The following is a 25,199-nucleotide window of genomic DNA, read 5'->3' as shown; positions in this document are numbered from 1 at the left end:
GGGATGCCTTGAGTGACAGGATGTCAACTGATAGTGTCCTCAGCTTCTTAGTCAGATCTACCCCTCACTCCTCCACAGTGCCAGCCTCTTGCCAAAAAAATAGTCACTTTTGGCTCCGAAAAGCCAAGATGGCAATGGCCTAAGCACCAAACTCGAGGCTTAAAAAGGAGAGTCCACAAACCAATGGGTGACATGAAGTTACGTTGGCTACGATGTACTAGATAGATAGACATGTCCACCTTACCGAAATCCAATCTACTACACATTATTTTGTTTGACATCTTACTTTACCCTAGTAAAGGGATGTAATTTAATGTAATTGTAATTTATACATACCAAACTGTAAAGCAAATAGTTTTAATAATATAAAAAAACGTTTATATGTTTACAGGTCCTGGCGTGACAGAGTAAAAAGTGTGCAACAACACAAAAGGATAGAACTAAATGTATTTTAGATGAAGAAGGGAACACGTTGCAGGATTACAGCATACGGTGGATTAAACTCTTGGTTGGTTCAGAGATGAAGATATCCAGGCCACACCACAATGTGCACACATGCTTGTACACATAAAGGGCAGTTATGTGAGCTGAAACCGACACAAACCGATAATTACCATGAACCTTCATGCAGTTTAGACAAGTGTGCCAATGCACACGTGGCCTGGCTAACTATAAGACACTTTCTGATCATCTGGTTACAAAATGACAGCGACAGCATTTTTTTTTTCCTAAAGCCATCTCATATTGATACATGGCAAAGATACATACTGATATAAAAGATATGAAGGCAGCCAACTAGATGCTGCTTTCCGGCATACCAAGAAGCATTCTGTCTATAATCTAGAAAATTGACTGTGTGGTTTGAAAACACCACAGTGATAACACAAAGCTTCTTCTTGAAGCCCATATACGGTGGATATATCGACAAACCATGAAGAAAGGAAGAAAAGACAGAGGGAGTAGAGCCGTCCTTATCAATTCATCTGACCTTGTGTACCTTGCATGTATTTACACTCTTTATGCAACAAAAGGAAGTCATGGTTTATGACTTCCTTTTGCAAGGGAATTCAAATTCAAGGAAACAAAAATGTAACCTGATTAAGTCATGATCAGAAGATTGCTGATTAGGCCTTTTTAGAGTATTGCCCTCTCTAGGATTGTCCTGTTATATTGTTTAGAATATTGAATTAGGGTGAAACAGCATCCTTCTGTTCATGATGGCTATTAAAAAATACGTTCCCTGATGTGAGACATGACCGACAAAATTCACAGTTCCTGACCTGTGTGAAAATATAGTCCAACGTCTTTTAGAGATTAAATGTCTTCCGAAGTATCAGCCTGTTTAGTACAGAATTTTCTACTTGTTTTTCCTTGGACAGTGTTTCCTTGCTGAGCTGCGGTAGAGAGGTTGTAACACAAAGAGGGAATTTTGTTCTAAAAAGACTGACATTGGATGATACTCACTATTGCAGCAACACAATGTCATTTGGCAAGACACTGCAGTGGCCGATTAAATACATTTAAGTTCACATTGGGTAGGTAAACGCTGTATTTCTACCATTAATTTGCCATAACTGCAATGAATGACAAGATAGTTGCTGCTCAGTGTCCAGCAGATCAGACTGTGGTTGTACTAGCAAGTGTCCAGGTGTGAAAATTCATAACTTTGTAAGTGGAGCTGGGTGAAGCTTCCTTTTTTTACTCCCAAATATATAATGTATACAACAAGGCGGAAGTCATGTAGGTCATGTCAGGGTTGCAAGTAGTACAGAAAACCAGAATCAGCAGACACACACGTGCACACACAAGAACAGTGACTGCTCTCTATTTGTGACCCAATAACCTGGCAGCCTGCTTCGACATACTTACAACTCCCTAAACGTACTTGAGCATCAATTTTAAAATCTATTTTGTTTCATGAGAAATACATGAAGACCTGTACATTTGATGTAGCAAACCTTAACTTATCCCACTGAAATGAGTCCAGTAAAACATTTCTTTTAGTTTTAAATGAAATAAACAGAATGCTGGAGGCTACTAGGCTTAGGCAGTATGAAGGTATCACAATGCACCAGGGTATATAGATATCCTGATGGTATGATTTCCAATAACATCAAAAACACAGATGCTCATCTTTGTATTAAACTAATACAGAGATGCTGTATTGAGGGTATATTGTATGTAGTGCGCACTAGTGGCGGTGACAGTGTTACAAGACTTTAAAAAGGCGGCCAGCGACAGCAGAGAGTTCTTCCCAGAGAGACTGGGAAGAACAGCAAATTTTCAAATCTAACTCGGTCAATTAAGTTTATTTTTCCTGACCAAAGAAGAGCCGGTGATTGTTAGAGCAGTGAACTAATTAGACCAGTAGTTCAATTTTTTTGTGCCAAGAACCCATGAATTGATACCCATTAGGCCACAGACCCCCATTTTTATGAGATCTCGCTTTAGGGATCTACAGCTGAACAGTTTTTGGTTGTTAGATATGATTAAGAACAGAATTCTATAGTTGGCAATTACAATTAAGAAGACAACTGGAGGAAGTGAAACCTATGATCAGAATAGTCACTCTTACGACAATCACTCACAATTGGCTTACTTTGTCAGTGAATTCAATAGGGCAAAATAAACTATTTCCCTTTATTTCTGGGGATCCTCTGGAACACCCTGGAGGACCTGGTGAAATTTCAGGAAGGTATTAAAGGGATAGTGCACCCAAAAATTAAAATCCAGCCATTACAACCAACACAACTCCACCTAATGGAGGCTTACGGCGCCCCAGATTCAAACGTCCAAAAACACATAATTGAAACCACAAAATATTGGATCACTATGAACAAGCAGTATGGAGATATTTTGTGGTTTCAATTATGTGTTTTTGGACGTCTGAATCTGGGGCGCCATAAGCCTCCATTAGGTGGAGTTGTGTTGCTACCCCCTCTCCCCTGGGATCTCTGCAAGTGATGTGAAGACTCTAAAACTTCACCTGAGCCTCCCTCCGCATACGGGTGAGTAGATAATGGCTGAATTTTCATTTTTGGGTGCACTATCCCTTTAAGCAGGATTTACACTTCTGTGTCAAATTGACGCCATACTAAGGGCGTAGGCTCTGCGTCGATGTAGAGAAATGTAACTACACGTCACATGACGCAGACCCCCTGTCCATTTCTGTAAGCTGAAACCATTTCACTCAGTGGAAAGGAAGCTGTTACTTACTTTAATTTCACAAATAAGAAACAATACATTGTAAAAACAATAAAGCCTTCACAAAATAGCATTTTAAGTCTTGTGTATGATTTATCCTGGCTTCATATAGGTAGAGGAAATTTCCACTTCCACAAATTTATACAATGTAAAATGCCTTGTGCTAATAAAATTAGCATGTTGTAAGTGTTTGGAAAACACACTTAGTATAAGACAGTTGTTTTGTCAGTGAACCATGTGAGCTGTAATAGAACCGAATTTTGTAATGTTACCTGTGTGTAAATAGAGGAAAAGTCTGCTAGTGGCTCAGCTAATTTATACAATGTAAAATGCCAAAGGCTTGTGCTAAAAACATTAGCATGTTTTATTTGTGTGGAAAACATGTCCAGCAAAGGACAAATGCTTTGTCTGTGAATGCTGTAAGTTATAGTGAAGCTGACTTGTGCACTTGTGTTTAAAATTGTCTCTATTAAGCCATGTTTTAAGTGTGTTTTGAGTGTTTTTTGAATCAACTAAACTTGACAGCACTTCACAGAAACCCCGACACCGACAAGTGTTTTGGAGGTGTAACTGCAGAGTGATACGTACACAACCTCACAGTGGTGTAGGCTCTGCATAGAGCTGACGCACAAGTATAAATCCCGCTTACAGGCATGGAAAAACAGATACCCCCCCAAACCTAAAGGTTACTGTCCCTTGCTCGTTGTGGCCTAGCTGTAGTAAAGTTAGTTTTAACATAAACTGTTTTGTTAGAATGGGTTTTTAGGGAGTCATAAGGACAGCTATTGCATATTATGTAAGCTAAAATTATAATGTATTATATATGTGTATATAAGAATATATTCAAATGATTCCTTTATAGTTTTGGTTGAACGTGATTTACCTGCCATTTATCTGACTTATACATGCACTACTTGAGACCACAGGTACAAATTAGTCATTGAGTTAACCTGGGCCACTTATAGTGATGTTTTTGAAATGCCAGTGGACAAATAATGTGCATTTTCAACTAGAAATAAACAAACAGTCACACAGTTACACAATGAGTTTTGAATTTTATAACAATGCAAAAGAGATTATGGATATTTGATAATCACAAAACAAGTGATAGTGTGAGTTTCATATTGCCTTTGTTACACTCCCAAATCAAACATCTCTGAATCATTTTCTGTGTATTCAAACAGAAACTGTGACCTGGATGTAGCGTCTGCTGTTGGAAGGCTGCTAAAGCTTGCTTTCAATCTTGATAACAAACACTGCATCATTTCAGACACTGATGGCTTAACCCACACATATGAGTAAATGATGTTTCAGCTCTCGTCTCAGATGGTATCTGACACTGAGTTCACACTTCATTTCTGAGGTTCACTTACAACTTTTATCCTCAGTTTGTTTCTCTATCAGACTGTTTCTTATGTCCCAGAACATACAAAAATGGTCTGTCGCCGTGTCTGCGCATATTGATTTCAATAGGATTTGAAGATGGAATGAAAGAAAGTTTTTTGGGAAAGAAAGCCACTGAAAAAGAATAAACGGCCTGATTGATGGCCTTACAAAACAGCTACCCAATGTGGCTTTATTTGCATTCAAGCTGTAGCAATTTTGTTCTAAATTTAAAACCTCTAACCTCTGCTGATTATTTTCCAATTCTTTGCACATTTTTATCGCAGCAATCATTACAGCAAATGCAAACCTGATGCCACATTACAATGATGACCATGATAGTAACGTGGTCATATTTCTAGGAAACAAACTTGTGATTTGTTTCATGCTTGTCAGACTTGCAGAGTCATTTGGGTATTTTGTTGGAGCATTTCTACAGGCAAATATTTCACACTTAATTCATTTTATGCATCAATTGTATTTCATCCATAGATTATCTTGCTGATTCCCTTATCCCCTTAATCTTATCTCTAATTGTATACCTAACGTGATTGTTGAAAATAATCGTTATTTCCAATGTTGTAATAATGAACATTTACTTTTGATATCCAGAATAAAAAACTAAATGTGTTAGGGCTCCAACTCAATGATTTTTCTTTTTTCAGTGAATCAATTAATTTAGTGAAATAAGCAGTGAAAATTATAATTTCAATTATAAGATCATAATTTCTCTGTAAATTAAAGTGAATTGAAATGAATTAAAATGCTGTGTTCTATCTGACACACAGTCCAAAATCAGTGTACAATATGTGACGATGAAAAGCAACAGCACACTGAAGAAGCTAGAAACAGCAAATATTTGGCATTCTTTGCTAAAAAAAAAAACAACAACAACAAAAAACAACAACTAAAACTATTTTCATAATAGTTTTCTTTGATTGACTAATTCATTAATTGATTAATCGCCTAATTATTTCATACACAGAAAGAAAATGTTAAGTCCAACCCTACAGTGAAGCCACACATTTTGCAAAACCTTCATGTGTTCACCACATCGGTTTCCAGTCCATAATGGTGACAAAAGATAACAATTCTTATTCACAATGACTGACGTGTCTTACTGCAGAAACTTACACCTACACACAGTGCTACAACAAATGTCGTCACTGCTTTGCTTTTGTGGTGAATGAGTGTGCTTTTGATCAGCACTGCCAACTGTTTTCCAATTAAAGCTAGCTCCAGTCACTATGAAGAGATGATGTCATGCGTTTCTATGCATATTGGTGATGTCACTGTGCATTGATGCGCACTGTGAGTTACTGGAAGCATTTTACAACGTTGCTGAATTAGATTCAACAGAAAAATGCTCAAAACATTTGGTGTCTTCTGTCCTCATGCCTCTCCTACACCTACTGCATGGGAATAAATAAAATTAGAATATATTTAACTATATTTCTCTTTTTCCTCTATGGTTTGAATAAGTCGCTTAATTTGTTGCTGGTCATTTTTTAGAAATAAAATAAAGACAGTCTGAAAAGTCGGTAAATCTAGCAAGATGGTTGCCGAGTTGGCAACACTGCTTTTGAATAATTCAGTACAAGCTAGGTCACTAGATGGTAAACTGGACGTTAAGCAATAATGTTCTACTGTGTCATGACATTCAAAAGTGGCATTATCTTTGTTGATAACAGCTGCATAGTTGGCCAGTTATTGCAATAATGACCTGGTGAATCATATGTCACTCTATTGATATCCAACTGATGACATTGAGATGGGTTAATGCTACTGCTGATAATCTGCACTACAGCTGCGTGATGCAACATTAGCTTCACACTGCCAGGACAAGCTGCTTCACTGGATTCAGAGTGCTATAGTGATGAGCTCAAAACAATGATTGCATGCAAAAGACAATACAAAGAAAACTCTTCACAGGATGGCCCTAGCCGGTTGGCAGGATGTGCAGTGACACTGTGTCACTGTGCTGTCCTTATTAGTAATAAGTAACTGATATTACTGTTCAAGTTTCCAACCCAAAAGCAACTGACTTTTAGCTAACAACCCACAAACTTTGTGGTGGGCTTTAAAGACTAACTTCAAAGGGCCTGATAAGGAGGACAGCAGACAGATGTCTCATAACGGGAAAATTACTAAGGATGGTTTGACAAAGGATGTGCTGCGAAGCTGAGACTAAATCTTACACTGCTACCTACTTGTAAGCATTAATCGCCTTTCATAAACAAGATGTAATCATAATGTTTTCTTTTCATTCTTTTCTATAACTATTTTTCCTCAGTGTTCGTCTTCTTTATACAAATCTCTGCAAATCAAAGAAGTGACTTCAGAGCTGTTTTTGATTGTTGGTATATGAATATTTGAAGATGTTTTTGCTGTGTTGTTCTTGGCTCTTCTAAATGAGGGGCACCCAGCTTTTTTACACTTCTCTACTTTTACATTTTTTCAGCATCACAAGATCTATCAGTCCCAAATTAGCCTCAGTCCCATGATGAGTTCAGGGTTGCTACACATTTTCATGGACAAAATTTCCATGACTTTCTAAGGACCCATAATAATTGTTGGGGTTTTTTTTTTGCTCCACTTGCCCAGCACATCTCAAACATTTTAGATTCATACTCTATTTGACTATAATTTCAGTTAGCTGGCATACCTGAAGGGAGAGACAGAACATGCAGAGAAAATGGAGAAACGTATATGATGGTAAACAAAATGTCACCCATCGACTTATATTATAGCTACATAACGTCGACATCTACAGGAAATAAATACGACGTTATACATTACATGTAAGGTTATCCACGGAAGATTACATATCATTTTCATCATACAAAACAAACTTCTAAGACTTTTCCAAAACTTTCAATGATTCTACTAATTCCATGACATTCCCAGACCTGGAAATTGCAACTGTGAAATTCCATTAATTTTCCAGGTTTTCCATGACTTTGGGAACTCTGAGTTGAACAAAGCTACTTATATACAGCAGACATGTTTTATATTTTGGAAAAGGGATTAAACATCTTTAATGGGCATTGGGAGAAGGATGTTAGATTCTCATAATCAGGGGTGTAGCAGCTGGTGGCAAGTCTCACGCAGGCAGATAGGTGGTCACCTGTCACGGTGGATCGGAACTTGGCCTTTGTGGGTTTTTATGTGGGAGAAGGCAGATTCACAAAAGTGGGTGGATCCAAATAGGGCTGACAGGCCAAAAAAAGCATATCTTCTTACGTTAGGATACTTCTCCTCTGAGAGCAGGTGCCAAAATTCACCCTTTATGTCACCAGTAGCTGCCCTGGATTTCACCTTAACGTCATCCTGAAGGGTGAGAATTTGGTGTCCAGGAGGAATGGTGTTCCCACCTTGGAGGCAATATCACCCACATCCCGTGTGATGCAAAGTCTGTGAAACGGCTTTCAAACTCAGATGCAATGCTCTGAACTTGTTCAATGTAATGAGCACTTTCGAGTTGAGCTGCATCATTGCCCTGACGTTCAAGTTCTGACTGCATGTTTTGAAAGTAGTGCAGGTCCTGGTGCTGCAACTGTAGTTTGAGCTTATAAGTGTTCAAAATGCTAGTTCAGTCAGTGAGAAACATCAAGTCCATGAGCAACTGCTTGTCATCAAGCTCTGCATACACTGCACCTTTAGACTGCCTGAGAAACTCTCTCACTTAAGGCAACAGCTTGCAAAATCTCACCAGAAATTTGCCATTCTTCAGCCATCACACGTTGGGCTTCATTATCTTCCACCTGAGCCTGGATAGCCTCCTTGAAAGGCTCCTCTTACAAATGATATTCACAGTCTTCGTGATAACTTCCATCACATCTCTCATGTTCAACATCCGCCATTACAGATGCTGCATCAGTGGTAACAGAGACTAGTTTAGAAATAGGCAGGAAAATATCCTCTTCTCAAGTACATCCTTTCAGAGGGAAAATGTCCAGTGTCTTCTCTTAGGGCACTCATGTTGTTGAACATGTAAATACACAACAGTGCCACATGTGTGATGTCTGGACTCATCAAATTGAAGGGAAACACACTCACAACTCTCAGAAGTCTTTTTTTAAGTTTATCCTCAATGTTTTCTGCTATTTCCACACATTGCCATGCTACGGTATTTCGGAATAAGCGAATATCTTTGACAGCTGCCATGATTAGAGTTTTTATTTTTAAAATCTCCAAACAGCCAGTCCACAAGCCCAAAAACGGCCTCGTTCACCATCTCTCCATCTTTGAACGGCTTTTATGTTTCATGAGAATCTGACTCACTCGATACGATGCTGTGGTGGCTGCAGAGATGGGCAATATGACGACTATGTACAATATATCTATATATTTTTGAGCAAGATATAAATCTGGACAACACCGTTTATATTGATATAGTGTCAAGTTGGGTTACATAATGCATTCCAGTGTTCATCTTTCCTCTCTCACAATCTCCGCACAGCTCCACCCCACTAATTCACTCACATAGTCTCCAGTAACACTAAGAGAGACACTGAGCTGCTACTCTGTTTAATCTGTTAATTAGTCTATTGTGCGACATTGGTGTGTATCTTGCACGTGCTACACTTAATCAAACTTTGAGATGAATGAAATGACTGCAGCAGCACACGTGCAATCCAGCACTGCTAGATTGTGTGGTGATTGTAAACGCGTCGTTGGTAGTCTATTTTAGGACACTGAGACAGCGCCTGGATGCAGGCAACAGACGTTTAAATAATGCAGCGACAACACAGGCGTTTAATATATAAGAAGTATATAACGCAGACATTGTCTCTCACCCCTTCCCTCCCTCGTCCTCTCTGTTGATGCTATGCGCATAAATAAGATTAATAGTTTAAATAAATAAAAATCAAAAATCATTTTCCAGCACTACATTCATTTGAAAGGCCATGGAAAGTGACTTTAACTCCTCCCACAAAGATTTTAACTGTTCCAAGCTACAGTAGATTTCGGCCAACTTGATACTTTTATACTCATGTTAAAGTTTTGTGTCCAGTGCTGCAAACCTTCAAACTTCTGTAGCTCGAGTGCTGTGTGCCAAATGTTCATGTACAGCCCTGCTATTTCTTTTATATCAGTTTTCATTTACATGTTGTGCAGCTGTATATATTTTCAAACAGGGAAAAAATCCCTGTCTTTGCATTTTATTTTGATCACAGTCTCTTTTTATAAAAGTGCTTGTAACATCTCAAATGCGGCTTTGACTTGCAACTTAAAATATGGAGCCCATTTTGTAGAAAATAATGAGAGATATATCGTGTATCGCCATTCAGCCTGAAAATACCGACATAAGAGTTTTTTCTAACTCGCCCAGCCCTAGGTGGCTGCTTTTCCCATGGTGCTTGGCTTTGTGAAAATGGGCTGCTGTACTGCTAGTTAAGATTCCAGTTCTTGAGTCTTGAGTTTTTTTTGGGAGTTTTTGGGAGCTCACCTTTGGCTGGGAAATCTCTCTAGTAGGTTTTGTGTATGGTTTTAAAATGCCGTTCTAGGTTGCCCTTCTTTGCTAGCGTGATACAAACTTTGGATAATCCTTTCCATTACATGTAAAAATGATATGTCTTCCAATTGTTATCTGTTCCATTATTTGTTTTGCTACAAACATGCTAACACCACAGGTTAGTCCACGTCTTGCTTTACGGCTTAGCTAGCAGCACAGCATGGCTCAAATTCAGCCTGTCTTTCGCTTTGTCGACAAAGAGCCCATCATGTTACACCTTACCTAGCCAGTAGATAGCATATGTGACAACAAAATAAAATTGCATAGACTGACTGGTTGAATCCAAGAAACTGACACTACAAAGATCTGTGTAGAGAATCGTTACATACGCTCATTACCCAAAAATGATATTGTGATCCACCTGTAAGAACCCCATGATAAACTAGATTCCAGATAACTACATTGCAGTCAGCACCACTGCGTGTTACACTCTTTGTTAATTCTCCATCATAATCACACGTGGTTGCATTTTTCACTGCGGTTTTACAGTGAAATCACTCTTTAAGATCTGTTTCAGTCTGTGTCATTCTATACGTAGATATACACTTTCCCAAGCTGAGTCAACATCTCTGACATTTGCTTCTACAAGCACCGCCCTCCGATGTTTGTGGGAAAAAACATCATAACAAACAGACGATATTTTCGCGATAATAATACAAGTTACATAAACTGCATCCGTCATTTCCAGCTCACAACCTCAATTATGAAAATTCTGGGAGAAATCTGGGGCGTCGGTGGCTTAGTGGTAGAGCAGGCGCCCCATGTGCAAGGCTGTTGCCGGAGCGGCCCGGGTTAAAATCCAGCCTGTGGCCCTTTGCTGCATGTCACTCCCTCTCTCTCTCTCCCCCCTTCACGCTTGTCTGTCCTGTCACATAAAGGCTAAAAATGCCCAAAAAATATCTTAAAAAAAAAAAAAAGAAATCTGCTTTGGTAATTGATTTGTGTTTTCAATATCAGGCGATAGAAAAACACCACTAACACTAATACCTCACGCTCCATTGCAATCTCTGATTAGTTAATACTTTGTGGTTAACACCTACTTTAAGTGTGTGTGTGTGTGTGTGTGTGTGTGTGTGTGTGTGTGCGTACATGTTTGGGCAACACTTACTGATCAAGGGCCTTGTAGTAGAGATCCAGGTCTTTAATGACCAGCTCTGTCGTCCTCATTGTGATCATCTTGTTTTTGTAGCGCTCATCAGCTTTGTCATACTGATCTTCTCGCAGCTCTTTTCTGCAAACAATCGATTCATAGAGGAAGTTCAATTCATGAGAAAGAAATCATGGTATTGATAAAACAAATACCATTGTAGCAAAAGGCCTGGACATAACCAACAACTACATGTGATTCTATTGTTCGGTAAGTGATGAAGATGTTAACAGGAAATCACTCATTTTAGATCCAACGTATGGTATATGGTATAATAAAGAACATCTCAGCTGAATCTGGTTTAGTTCTGTACTGCATAAACCCAACAACAGCTCTGCCTATCTCACCTGCATTCCAGTATCGCCTCCTCGAAGCCTTTTTGACGACCCAGCGCAATACTGCGGTTCTTCTTCAACTCTTCCAACTTGCGCTCCGCTTCACGCCGTTCTCTGGACAATCACATGAAGCAAAGAGGTGAAAACACTGTCGCAAACTTCTAATATTACTCCCAGCGTGACCATGAGTAACCTTCACAAGAGTGACACTGCCAAGGAGATAGAGATTGAGGATGTCTTGAAAAGGTAGCCTCTGTGCAGTTTGGCTCCCTTTGATCAAATTAATTGACATTACAGATAATTAACAAGAGTGTTGTGCTCTTACTGGCGCAGCTGCAAGACTTGCATGTTGCCCATTTCTTTCAGAAGAGCCTCACGTTTGGACACAACCTCCTTTAACTCTTCAACACGTTTCCTTAAGGTCAGGTTGTCCTGCAACCAGCGCTCCTGGACCTAAGAGCCATACAAAAAGTTATACTTTTATGCTGCCTATCTTCTCTTTGCATCTTTTAAGTGGATGAATTTCCAGAAACTCAGACTCTATGAGGGCCTAACTTGCATCAACAAAGATGGCGGACTGAATTTACAACTTTCTTTGAAAAGAAAAGAGACAGAAAGATGAGAATGAAGACAATAATGACTCATTGGACTGTACCTTCTGAGTGTCTATGTCCTGACGGATGTTTCCCATCTCCTTGGTTATCTTGTCTTTATGCTTCTCAGCTTCATGCAGCTGAGTGTTGGTTTCTTGAAGCTCAGACTCTTTTTGCTGCAGCAACAACAGACAAAGTCAACAAAGTTGTTCAGTACTTTCAAAAGTGAATAATCTGACACAATCAAAGCCAAGCTTCTGCAGCCAATATCAAAGTAAACAATAGCCCCTTTTACACTGCCAGATTTTCGGCGAATGTTGGGCCGTTTTGCCGGCAAGCTGCGGGCGTTTAGACACACAAAGCCGAATTGGCGAGTTGATCTGAGGTGCCCAGTTTTCGACCTCGTAGGGTTGACATATTGGCGGAACCCTTTTAGTTTAAAAAGACCGAGGCGGCCTTCCACAATGGGAGGAGCTGTTGACGACTTGTGGGAGGAGCTGTTAATGATGCCGCTTGTGCTAGCCACTGGCGGTGGATAAACAGGAAACAGCTGATAGCAGGAATTAGCGAGCAGCTAGTAGCAAGAAGGAAACGCAAACCTGACAGACACTGTAAAGATGAGCAACTGGGGAGACAAGGAATTGCGGGCCCTCCTTGCCCTTGCAAATGAAGAGACCATTAACCGTCAGATGACGGGGACGGTGAAGGACGGGCCGACTTATGAGAGAATGGCCAAAGGACTGACTAGCTGCGGCTTCCCTCCCACGTCATTGTTTACGTCACACGCTGAGCTACACGTTTTGTTACTTGCTCACACCCCCCATTGCCCCGAAAAAGGCGCATTCTGTATAAACAAAAGTAGGTAGGCGCGGGGCGTCGGTGGCTTGGTGATAGAGCAGGCGCCCCATGTACAAGGCTGTTGCCGCAGCGGCCCGGGTTCGAATCCAGCCTGGAGCCCTTTGCTGCATGTCACTCCCTCTCTCTCTCCCCCTTTCACACTTGTCTGTCCTATCAACTAAAGGCTTAAAAATGGCCAAAAAATATCTTAAAAAAAAAAAAAAAAGTAGGTAGGCGGCATTTTGCTGCACTTCCCGATTTTGTTTTTATACTGCCAATGCTGAAAGAAGACTGATTGGGCTTTCCTGCAAATTTGCACAATTCCTATTTAAAAAGGGCTAATGGCAAAGAAAAAGGAAAGCTGGTGTTTCAGAGTGAATGAAGACAGCATATATTTACCTTTCATGATAACCATGTGTATGTAATGTCTGCCACAAAATAAGCCATGGAGGTAGCAGAAACGCAGATGCATCAAGTATGTCAGTGGCAAACATGTTACCTCTTTGTATTCATCTTTGCCGTCATCAACATATTTGGTGATGTCTCTTTCCAAAGAGGTGATTGCCTTCACTTTGTCTTTAATGGCGTTGATCTGTCAGAGGCAAAGGGTCAGAATTGTGATTCGAATATGAGTAATCAGCAGAGGATCCTTACAGTTTTTTGTGTTGCCTAATTTGCTTTAGAAATACTTTCAGAGTGCACTCTTAAACGCTAACTTCAATAACTGGCTGTGCTTTCTAAAATAACTAATGTTTTGTCATCACATATATCCAGTGATTAAATGTGAGTGAAACAACAGTTTGTTTCAGAATTATTTGCTGATATCAGTACAGAGAAAGAGTATAGTGATAGAGAGACAAAACTGAGAATGTGCCCACCTTCTCCTGCCCCTCCTCCTGCTTTTGCCTCTTGCGCTCCACCAGCTCCTTCTTCTCCTGTTGCAGCTTCTCCAGAGCTACAGTCAAAGGGGACAGCTGTTCCTTCGCTTCCTGGCCGGACACAACGTAATAATAAAAATTCCGATGTAAAAAATGTGCATTGCAGTCTTTATTCAGAGGGTGAACTTGAACTTAAAAACGTGAAGGTGTAAGCACTACAAAAATCTTTATCTACTGTAATTCACAGCTGCCTCTATATCAGCATCTTACACATACAAAAGCAGTAACATGTACCCTGATGTCCCTGGTAAAGGCCTGTATTTCAGTGGTGAACTCGACACACTGCTCTTCAAGTTGCTGCTGTTTCTGCAAATCACTGCTCAGCTGCAGTTTCTCTGCTCTCGTCTCATTCACAGCACTTTTCAGCATCTGAATCTGATCCTGCTGGTCCTGGATCAGCTTACGTTTCAGCTCCATCTTGCTGGAGGCTGCAAAGACACAAAAAGTTACAAACAGGCAGAGCCAAAAAGTCTTACAATTGCCTCAAATTGATTCTGTCTTTCATCCATTTAAGCATGCTTCGAGTCTCTGAAAGTTAATTTTATTTCCTTTACTTATATGGCAAAAACCAAAAAATATTGTGGCATAGAAGGTGCAAACAACACAATTCCCAAAATTCTGACCCAAGTTTCTACAAAATGGTCACTGTGGTCTGACTTTAAGATGCATACAGTACTGTGAATCTACATCATTGAGATACTTAGCAATTTTTGACTCAGCTGCCAGTTTATTAGGTACACCTAGCTCAATCTAATGCAGTCTAACACAGCAGTCGTGCAATAAATCCTTCCTTCACGAAGGTTCAAATGTTCTTTTAGTTGTAACTGTTTCAGAGGTGTTGATTCAACTGTATGACCATTTTGGAGGATATAATATGTGGTGCAGGTGAACTGTACTGCATTACACAGAGAAATGCTTCTGCTTTTTAGCATACCTTTATTGCAGAGTCCTGCACTGGGTCAGTACCCGGCGGGTAACCCATTGTGTAAGGGGTAAAAAATATAATAATATAAATTCACAGGTATGGGCATGGATAAAAATGAACTTAATGCGGGCAGGCAGCAGGTAAGAATAAAAAAGTTGGGTATTTTTTAACATCTTATTCTAGGCTAAGCTAATATTGTCAAGCCTAATCAGCTGTCAGGACTTTTTTTTATTATGAAAGCTATGTTCTCACCAACCCAGCATTGAATGCAGACATTAAAGAGAGCTGTCCTTGGCTGGATTTGTGATTCAAGAACACAGGACGCAGCTTATATCAGGGACTGTTGATGATGTTCTTTTTCTGCACAGCAATCTCAGCAACATAGATGGTTAATTACGATTTGAATTCATGTTAGATGCTCCAATTGCACAAAAATATTACAAATAAAGCATAAATGGGTTGGGTCAGGCCCAGATTTGTCTTTGAAAAAATAGTGGGTATCTGATTGATTCCAGTAATGATCTGTATGGGTGGTGAGAACAGATTTGCCAAACCAGAGCCCTGCAGGACTCTGCCTCACTGATATAAATAAAGTGAAAAATACCTATCAGTATTATGTGATCAACTTTAACTTCAGAGAAAATTAAAGCAACACACTGGAGTTTCTGAGCCCTCAAAATATATATCCAAGATCCTTGTGATGGTACATCAACTCACAATAGGTTGGATGACACCTCCGTCATTGTTCGAGAGCGTCCGTTTCGCTTGCACTGGCACTATGCGGTTTCGGGGTTCGGGTAGGAACCCGGACACAAAAAGGACTACAAAATTTGGCTGCTTTACGGCATAAGTCATATCCACCTCCTCTCTTTAGAGTAGCACAGCCGAACCGAGGTGAACGAAGTTAGATGTGGCTGTCATGGCTGAAGCGACAAAGAAAAGGAAGAAGGTGAAGGTGTTGTCTGAGGAGGCAAAGAAAAGAAAACGGGAGAGCAAACAAGGATTATTATTGGCCCGGCTTTCACACGCTGGCGAGAGCTGAAAGAGGAGGAGGGATGCCCGACCAATGGTGACCTGGCGCTGTTACTGCTGTTACCCTCTACTGAGGACACTCACTGTCTGCAGGTCAGCTGCCTCAAGTACATTTTAAGATAAAGCGTTAGCCTACATACAGACAGCTTTCATTTTAGTTTGTCTTTAAAAGTCTGCTGTCAGCACTGCGAGCGCGATGTGCTTGTGTCAACCGCGATCGTAAATCATGATAGTGGTCTCATGATAAAGACTGTGGACAGAGCAGGTTGATATATGGCTTTCTACATGCTGATCACATGACAGTAGTGACAAAGTATTGGCTTGGCTGGCAAAGGTTTTATCATACTTAGTAACAAGCGTAGTTGTCGTCAACTAGAGTGATCTTGAAGTTATATTCCCTTCATCTGCATCGAGGCCTCTCTGCTGTTGTCTGACTTCACTCTGTTGTGTTTGTGTGTGTGTGAGTGCGCGCACGCGCTGTGAGGAGGAGGTCAGCCCTGACATGCAGAGAGCAACTCATTTCTGAGTTTCGAAAATGAATAAATAAATAAAGCAATCGGCCTAATCCTGTATGTACAAAATGCTATAAGGCTGCTTTACCTGTTCTGATAGTGGGGCAGATAACTGTAATAATCGTTCATTTGTGGAAACAAGCACCAAAATTGGCACACATACTCCTTGGGGATTGCTCTTTTGATAAAACCCGTTAGCCACCTAAAAATTCATGATGGCGGCCATTTTTCAAGATGGCCGCCATTGACTATACAGTAATACTGCATTTCGCAATAAAATCGCATAGACTTATCCTATTTGAATGATATTGGTGTCAAATCATACATTTTTCACTATGTAGAATCCAAATTTGGACCCTTGGACTCACTCACTGGCTTCCTTGTACCATATATCAGTGCTGTCTAATAAGCCCCGCATCAGTTAGCTAGTGTAGATTACATGTAGTAATAGCGCTGTGGGGCCACTCTTTGTCTAGTCTCTACCCTTTGACCTGCTCGACTTGGGAAACCCTGCCAGGAGTACAAGACTCCCGCCGACAAAGCTCTAGGGGTCATGGAGACACTCAAACTGCCTTTGAGGCAGGTTTTTTTTTTTGTCTTTTCCTTTTTTAAATTTTTTTTGTCTTTTTCTTTTTATTATTATTATTATTATTATTATTTTGTCTTTTCCTTTTATAATTTTTTTTCACATGTAGGCAGGAGGCCTATACTTGTTTTTCACTCATTGTCTTGCTGCCTGGATTAATAGGCCTTACACTACAATGCTTCTAAACCTCGCATCTGCAGCTGCACAGTGCCGTGCAGGTCAGACCAAAGCAGTAACATTTGCATCGAACGCAGCATTCCGACTTGCATCCACACTTGGTCAGCTGCTGGCAACTCTCTGCAATGGGGGGGAGCTCTGTCCAAACAATCTGCCATAGATCTCCTTTCTTGGTCCAGCCCCAGTTGGCAGGAGTCTGTGTTTCTGGTTGACGTTTTGTTGACTGACTCCAGATGCAGCCCGCCTGGTAGGCAGCACGCTTCACATGCTGCTTCAGCGCTGATTGGGTCGGAGGAATGGCTTCATACGGCCTCTGCTTCCGAGCAAACATGTCCAACCTCGCATCATCGACACCTTCAGCTGTGCTGGATCTGTCGTACATCATGACCACGAACTTCTCCAAGGTCTTCAGGTCTTCATCATCCACTACCGGTGGATACTGGCTGAGTTTGCTGAAGACACCGGAAGCCTCATCACAAACAGCCCAGGTTTGCCAAGCAGACTTTTTCCCTTTGCCACGGAATGCTGAAACAACATCGCAGCCAGTGAAGGCATGGAAGAAAAGCATCCCTTTGCTCTTTTCTGCAAGAGTGCAACACAAGTCATGTACAGGAACCCACTTCAGGTTCTGTCGTTGCCCAAAGGCAATCCACAACTGCTGCAGACTAAGCTCTTGAAGTGTCTGCAGAACACTGACTGCGATGACGACAACATCTGTATCGTTGGCTTTGATCATGATGACCTTGCTGCCTGCTTCTGTTGCATGCCTGGCATGCACAAAGATCCTTGTGTCAGCTTCTTCATGACTGCATGGTGCCACCCCAGCCAGATTGATAGTGTGGTTGCTGACAGCATCCTCTTCCTTGGTCACAATGACCACATTTGGTGTGGCCATACATGCTATCTTATCAGCCAGAAAGTTAAACAGCTCGGCTTTGTTGTCATTTTCTCTCAGGAAGTTTTGCCATTTTGGGGGAATTTTGCCCAAACCTGTCACTCTGCGTCTCACCCCGCTTCCTCGCTTTGATCTAGTTTCAGTTTTCAGACTAGATGGTCTGTAAACATCAAATACAATGTCTGTTCTCTTGTACTTGGTAGAGTATGCTTGTATTGCAGGAAGGACATCGAGAATTGCATACTCTTCAAATGTCTTTGAACTCCGTGGGGGCAGACTGTTCACCATCGCTGCACCATCAATGATGATGGTGTCGGCGTACGGCTCTGCCTCCGGGGTTGTAACTTGGTTCTCAAGAATGGTAGTGAGGTGGGATTTCTGACAGGTGTGGAGCTTTCCACCATCACTGAGGGCAGCAGGATGTGACTGGTTCTCATGACGGAAGAATTCGTTCATCCAGTATCATTTAAGTCCCGTGCGATCTGTACACCATCCGGGTAAGTCCATGAACAAGTCATGTTAGCCCCCTTACCCTTGGCTCGGCTCTCCTGCGCTGGCACACCCTGTCAATTCAGGCACGGCTGGCTAACTAAACATCTATGTTGAACTTCATGTAATCAACACTAGCTAACTGATGCAGGGCTTGTTAGACAGTATTTGGGACACTAAAGTCATTATTTAGCTACAGCAAACTAATTATTTAGCTGATACTGAACCCCATGCTGAGTTTCACAGCAGCAGTGCCACCAGTGTGCCCTGGCTGTGCTTTGACATCCGCTCTGTTGACCCCCACCACCACCACCACCACACACACACACTCACTCACACACACACACACACACACACACACAGACAATACATTGTGTCATGTCTAGCTTGGAAGCCTTGCACAGGAAGATGCTATACATACTAAACTGAACCTCTAAATTAGCAGAATATTAGGATTCTGGGACTGATATATGGTACAAGGAAGCCAGTGAGTGAGTCCAAGGGTCCAAATTCAGATTCTACATAGTGAAAAATGTATGATTTGACACCAATATCATTCAAATAGGATAAGTCTATGCGATTTTATTGCGAAATGCAGTATTACTGTATATTCAATGGCGGCCATCTTGAAAAATGGCCGCCATCATGAATTTTTAGGTGGCTAACGGGTTTTATCAAAAGAGCAATCCCCAAGGAGTATGTGTGCCAATTTTGGTGCTTGTTTCCACAAGTGAACGATTCTTCTGTAATTTGCAGTTATCTGCCCCACTATGAAGACATGATGATCACGCATTACATGGCCAGCTGCAGGAAGTTCACCGGTATCGTTAGCTCGTCAACAAATGCACGCACAGAAAGATTTTTGCGACAGTTCTAACAGACAATGCTGTTTTTCGTCTGTAGGGGGACCTCATGAGGTAAAAAGCACAATCCTCCATTGTGTTGCTTTAAAGGGATAGTGCACGCAAAAATGAAAATTCAGCCATTATCCACTCACCCATATGCCGATGGAGGCCCTGGTGAAGTTTTAGAGTCCTCACATCCCTTGCGGAGATCGGCGGGGGGGCAGCTAGCACACCTAATGGCATACGGCGCCCCAGACTAACATCCAAGAACACAAAATTGAGTCCACAAAGTATCTCCATACTGCTCATCCGTAGTGATCCAAGTGTGCTGCAGCCCCGACATAAAAAGTTGTTTCAAAAAACGTCATATGAACTCTGTTTTTAGCCTCACTGTAGCCTGTAGCTCTGACTGCTTCTCTGTGCTCCGCGTTCACGTGTGCGCGCTTGCGCGAGACCAGCGAAAGCATGAGCTTTGCTCACCCGTGTTTACATCACGTGACACATGCACCGCAGGGGGAGACAACAGTAACCACAGTCACTAAAAGATAATTTGCATTACGGTCTTTTAGCAAAGGACAGTCCAACATGTCTGAAGACTTTGAAACTGAGGAGGAACAGCATTTCTTTGTTGAGCTGTATTTGTTTGAGCCTGAGTATACGGACGGAACTCAGGCTACTGGACGAAGCAGCCGCCGCAGCTCATGAGCCTAACCCTCAGCCAGCCGCAGAATACCGGAGTCGAGCACTGGAAACCAGGTGGTGTAGTTGTTTCAAATGTAAAACAATGCCAATGGATGAGGAAAGTCTTTGCTGCTCAGACTGGGAATTGGCGATGCCTGCACTTGAGAATCTGGACATCAGTACTGACGAGACTGCTGCTCTTCAGAGACCGTGCATCACTGATCACCTTGAGTGCACACACGTGAGCGCGGAGCACAGAGAAGCAGTCAGAGCTACAGGCTACAGTGAGGCTAAAAACAGAGTTCATATGACATTTTTCAAAACAACTTTTTATGTCGGGGCTGCAGCACACTTGGATCACTACGGATGAGCAGTATGGAGATACTTTGTGGATTCAATTTTGTGTTCTTGGACATTAGTCTGGGGCGCCGTCTGCCATTAGGTGTGCTAGCCACTCCACCCGCTGATCTCCGCAAGGGATGTGAGGACTCTAAAACTTCACCAGGGCCTCCACTGGCATATGGGTGAGTAGATAATGGCTGAATTTTCATTTTCGGGTGCACTATCCCTTTAAGATTGATGTTAAAATTATAACCCAAATTGCCCGTTGTGAACGTCTTTCAGACTTTGAGAGCAAATGAAAAAATTGATGTTATATCATATTATAACAGATATTTTATGTGTGATATGATTAAGTTAAAGGGGACTTGTTTAATATTGTTGACCCGTGTACAGCATTTTAACCTTATTCCCTGAATTTCAGCAATTAAAGCAAAGACGAGTAAAATACCAGTGGTGGCAAAACTACAACATGACACCCAAACTGTAGACACACAGCATTTCCCTCTAAGTGGGTACAACTGTATGATGTCATCTTACTGGTGTCCAGCCTGTGCTGAGTTTCTTGTTTCTCTTGACTGACTTGCTGGATGGTTCTGGTCAGGTCTACTCCCTGGAGTTTGGCTGCCTGCTGAGCTATTTTCCTCTCCAACTCTTTAAGGTCCATCTGGAAAGAAAAATACAGTAAGGTAATGAACATGGAGAAAGGAGATGTATATAAATTTCTAGGGATATGTAAAGTCTTGTGATGTTTCTTTGTTTTTTTGCTGCTGTTTGTGAGTTTGATATAATTAAAACTGACAAGAAAAGAAAGAGTCTCATAGTTTCTATCTGGGGAATATGCAGATGGACTCGGGCAGAAAGACAGAAGGATGGAGGACGGTACCAGGTATCTGTCCATTAGAGATATGTCCTGCAGGCAGGCCTTGGCTGTGTCCTCCTCTGACATCAGGGTGCCAAGTAGCGTCTCCTGCTCCTCCACGTCGCCCTTCAGCCTCTCTATGTCTCTGTTCACAGTCTGCAGGCGGTTTCTCAACTCAGGCAACTCCTTTTCCTGAAGCTGTACAATGGACTGCCTGGAAGGCATGAACGAGAACAGAAAGACAATTAGCGATACTGTTTTAAATAGAGCGGAGAATAAAGATGTGTGTTACATTTCTTTAAATACTATCATCCAATATTCACTCTTATTTGACTTCCTGTTGGTACTCAGGGAACTGTTTTCTCTGAAACTTCCTGTGGATTTATAAAAGGATGCCCACAAGTTATGGCAGAAGTTTCAGCACAACCAGATCATTTGAGAATTGTCTAGGATTTCATGTCCTGAGGGTACGCTGAACCTAAAACGCTAAGAAAAGGTTTCATCGTAACCTGGTAACTAAGACACACTAAGACAAACAGTGAAGAATCCATTGCGATGGGTGCTAAAACTTTGGTGATGTTTGTTTCGATAAGTCACTAAATTAGTAGATGATGATTGTTGTCTTTCTTGGTTTTCGGATACACAGTCAATCAGTTAACAAAATCATCTCCACGACAACCAAGAAATCCTAATCTGCTGATGACAGCCACAAAAGAAAGCTTGAGTGAATACAAGTGGATCTTGTGATAAGATTTTTTGGTGGAAAATTACATTATATATTTAACTCGAGTTTCATAACCCCCTGAACCACAAGAGCGCTGTTTACCCAAGTACACATACTCAGAAAATATGATTTGGTTGCAGGCATTAAGACAGATGTCTATCTATTTACCTGACAGTCACGCTTTGTGCTTTTTTTATTTGTTCTGAATATATTTTCTTCTATCATCTTACTTGTTGAAACGTTAGATATAAATGTTATTTTTAAAAACAAAAAAAAGAGGCTGGTGCGTCTTTTCTCTCTCAAAGGTAGGGTTCTGCTCAGGTCAGTAAAAGACAGCGGAGAGAACTACAGATAAAATCTCAATCACATGACAATCGGGCTCCATCTAGTGGACTAAAACATGCACTTCACTCTTTAACAAACGTGAGTAGAAACAGGACAAGGACTTTTTGTTCTTCATGGTGTAAATATATGAAATCAAATCAAGGAGAATATGAATAACTGAGTGAAAACACAGATACTCAATTTGCAAGAGAGTAGGCTATGAAACAAGGAAAACTATGAAAATAAATTCTGAGTTACCCAAGTGACAGTAGCAGACTTATTCTGATACCAAACACAACTTTATTCTTAAAATTCTATATTTGTCCTTCATGTTTTTTTGATGGTCATTTATTTATTTCATGATTCATATTCAGTATAACAATCTTGTGCTACACAGCCCCAGTGGGCTGCTGAGAACTCATCCTCCTTTCTCTACATGCCAGACTGCTTGAATGAACACAGCTGAATATCTATTTTTAGTGTGACAAGCAAGTCTACAGTCTGTTGTGTGTGTGTGCGACTGGGTGACTGGATGAATACATCAGGGATTTTTTTGACAATTTTAGTAGCCTGCTTTAAATGGTCTTGATCATGAGTAATTCATGTAGTCTAGTGCAAGACATTCAAATGAGGAACCGTATCCACTAATGAAGATGATGCTTGAGCTGATTTGGTTTTTGCTTATGGACACAACAGAAGAAAGGCAACCCTGAACACACCTGACATGTCTGAGCCTTCATTAGAGTGCATATAAAGTCAGTGAATCCTTGTTGTAGTGCCACTACAATGTCTGTATTCCTTTTTTAAGTGTGAGAAGTAACAGAATGATTGATAGTCCAGTACACCTGTTGCACCATTACACAATCTCCAAAAAGCCAGCTTTCTCCATACCTGACAGGTCTGAGCGCCAACATCTCATCTCTCTTCCTCTCCTTCCTCTTCAGGTCCTGCTCTGTGTTTTTCAGCTTGTCTGGCACCAGGCGCAGCTTGGACTGCATGTCACTGATAACTTCCTGCAGATCAGACTCTGAGGGGAATGTCCGCTGACACACGGGGCAGCAGGGTTCTCTCTCCTCTGTCAGCTGGCTGATAAACTGGGTGTAAACTGCTGTGGCTCCAGCTAGCATGGCTATAAAAACACAGGTGGAGGGAGAGAGAATAAATTCATAATATCCTAATCTATGCTACTTCTATCACTTGGACTATGGGGTTAAAATGAGCACATACATGAGTTCAACTGCCACTGTGTCTGATACACAGTACAGTTATCTGCTCTTTGGTTGTTTTACTCCAAGCATAGAGACCAATAGTAAAACTGGTAGTGTCTGTACCTTTATCACTGACAGGTACAGTGTCACATTAATGTACCTCACATCAAATGACAAGCATTGCATTGTGGTATGTTGAGTAAAAAGTGGTGCACATACTTGGCTTGTTCATCATTCATTCATTTGTTTGTTTGCTGGTTTTTCTTTCACTTCTCTGTATGAAGGGCTTCTCCAGGTCTACTATTGTTTGCATCTATGTCAGGAAGTTCCTTCTTATTTCTCTTTTGGATAATTCACCTCTTTGCTTGGAGATCTTCTCCAGATCGTCTCCCAGTTTGCTCAGGTCCTGCTCCAGATCCTGACTGCCACACACATTGAAGAACTTCTCTTCGTCGCCGGTTACCTGCTGCTCTTTCTTCCGTAACTCAGCAGCGATGTGGCTTTTATTCTGCTCGCTTGATGCCAGGTCCTTGCTGAAAGTTTTTAAAATCACGACATTGTTCAGGTCAGTGTCACAGGAAGTGATCTTTTTCTCATTTCTTTTTATTGTGTCTGAGCTTGAATGTAAATAAGGCTTACTGACTTGAGTTTGGCGAGTCTATCCCTGGTGCTGTTAATTTCCTTAGACTTGGAATAGATCCAGTCCTCCAGCTCTCTCTTCTTGGGGAAGTGACCCAGCAATGACACCAAATCCTCGCTGTGACGAGACTTGATCTTACGAACCTGCTCTTCCTTCTCTGTCTGGACAAACAAAAGAGGAAAGATGAGAATAGGAAACAACAGGAGCAGGTGAGGAAGAAGGTGGACATATTCACAGTGCAAGAGGCTCAAGTCTGAGACTAGAAAGGGGGAGAATGTTTCACACCAGTTGCCTTCCAGTGGTTACACACTACCTTGTCCTTATTCAGCATGTCCATCTGCGTGCGGGCGGTGGTGTGTGTGTTGAGCATTCCCATCTCTTGGTCGAGCTGCCTCTGTGTGCGGTCAAGCTCAGCCTTTTCTCTCTGTAGCTCCACGACCTCGGCCTTCAGCTCGTCCACGTTAGAGCTCTGAACTGCGCTCTGCAGCTCACGCTCCTGAAGAGGAAACACACACAAACAGAAAGAGATGCTATCAAACCACCAAATCTGCTTCAACAAACAAGAAAACAATAAACTCAAACAAAACAACAGACACACTTTTACACACACTCTACACTGTGTGTATACTCACTGCTTTGGCCAGTTCATTCTCTAGCTCCTGCAGTCGGCTAGACGAACCCTCGAGCCTCTGCAGCTCTGCCCTGATGTTCCTCAGTTCTTGCTGCTTCTTTCCCTGCAGGTCTCTCTTCAACTCCACGGTTCTCTCCAGGCCGGTCTTCTTATCCCTCATTTCATCAATGGACTGCTGCTTCTGCTGCTCCTTTTCCTGCAGGTCCGCCTGAGTGGACAGAATAATAAGAGGAGGCATCAGGCACTACTGAACAGCTCATTTATTTACTCCATGTCTGTGGTATAAAATATTATAAACAGCATTGAGAAGAGAAGTGCTGTGACTTTTTTTTTCTTGTTGTTGTTTTCAGAAATTAAACTAAAGCTTTTCTTAC

General features: G+C 41.4%; 1 protein-coding gene across 1 annotated transcript in view; it reads right to left on the bottom strand.

The window, feature by feature from the left end:
* Window positions 1–25,199, bottom strand: part of rad50 (RAD50 homolog, double strand break repair protein) — a 36,931-nt gene that overhangs the window by 3,831 nt on the left and 7,901 nt on the right. The window contains exons 11-24 of the mRNA XM_049592368.1: window positions 24,827–25,033; window positions 24,508–24,690; window positions 24,198–24,355; window positions 23,912–24,087; window positions 23,238–23,475; window positions 21,323–21,512; window positions 20,977–21,103; window positions 14,190–14,383; window positions 13,896–14,006; window positions 13,517–13,609; window positions 12,243–12,356; window positions 11,913–12,040; window positions 11,600–11,701; window positions 11,214–11,336 (exon numbers count right to left, since the gene is read on the bottom strand). Of these exons, the coding sequence (XP_049448325.1) occupies window positions 11,214–11,336; window positions 11,600–11,701; window positions 11,913–12,040; window positions 12,243–12,356; window positions 13,517–13,609; window positions 13,896–14,006; window positions 14,190–14,383; window positions 20,977–21,103; window positions 21,323–21,512; window positions 23,238–23,475; window positions 23,912–24,087; window positions 24,198–24,355; window positions 24,508–24,690; window positions 24,827–25,033 (2,144 nt within the window). The remainder of the gene's footprint in view (window positions 1–11,213; window positions 11,337–11,599; window positions 11,702–11,912; window positions 12,041–12,242; window positions 12,357–13,516; window positions 13,610–13,895; window positions 14,007–14,189; window positions 14,384–20,976; window positions 21,104–21,322; window positions 21,513–23,237; window positions 23,476–23,911; window positions 24,088–24,197; window positions 24,356–24,507; window positions 24,691–24,826; window positions 25,034–25,199) is intronic.

Source organism: Epinephelus fuscoguttatus, linkage group LG12 (assembly GCF_011397635.1).
Source record: "Epinephelus fuscoguttatus linkage group LG12, E.fuscoguttatus.final_Chr_v1".
NCBI lineage: Eukaryota > Metazoa > Chordata > Actinopteri > Perciformes > Serranidae > Epinephelus > Epinephelus fuscoguttatus.
The sequence above is the reverse complement of the archived record's forward strand: the minus strand, read 5'-3'. Positions and strand labels throughout refer to the sequence as shown.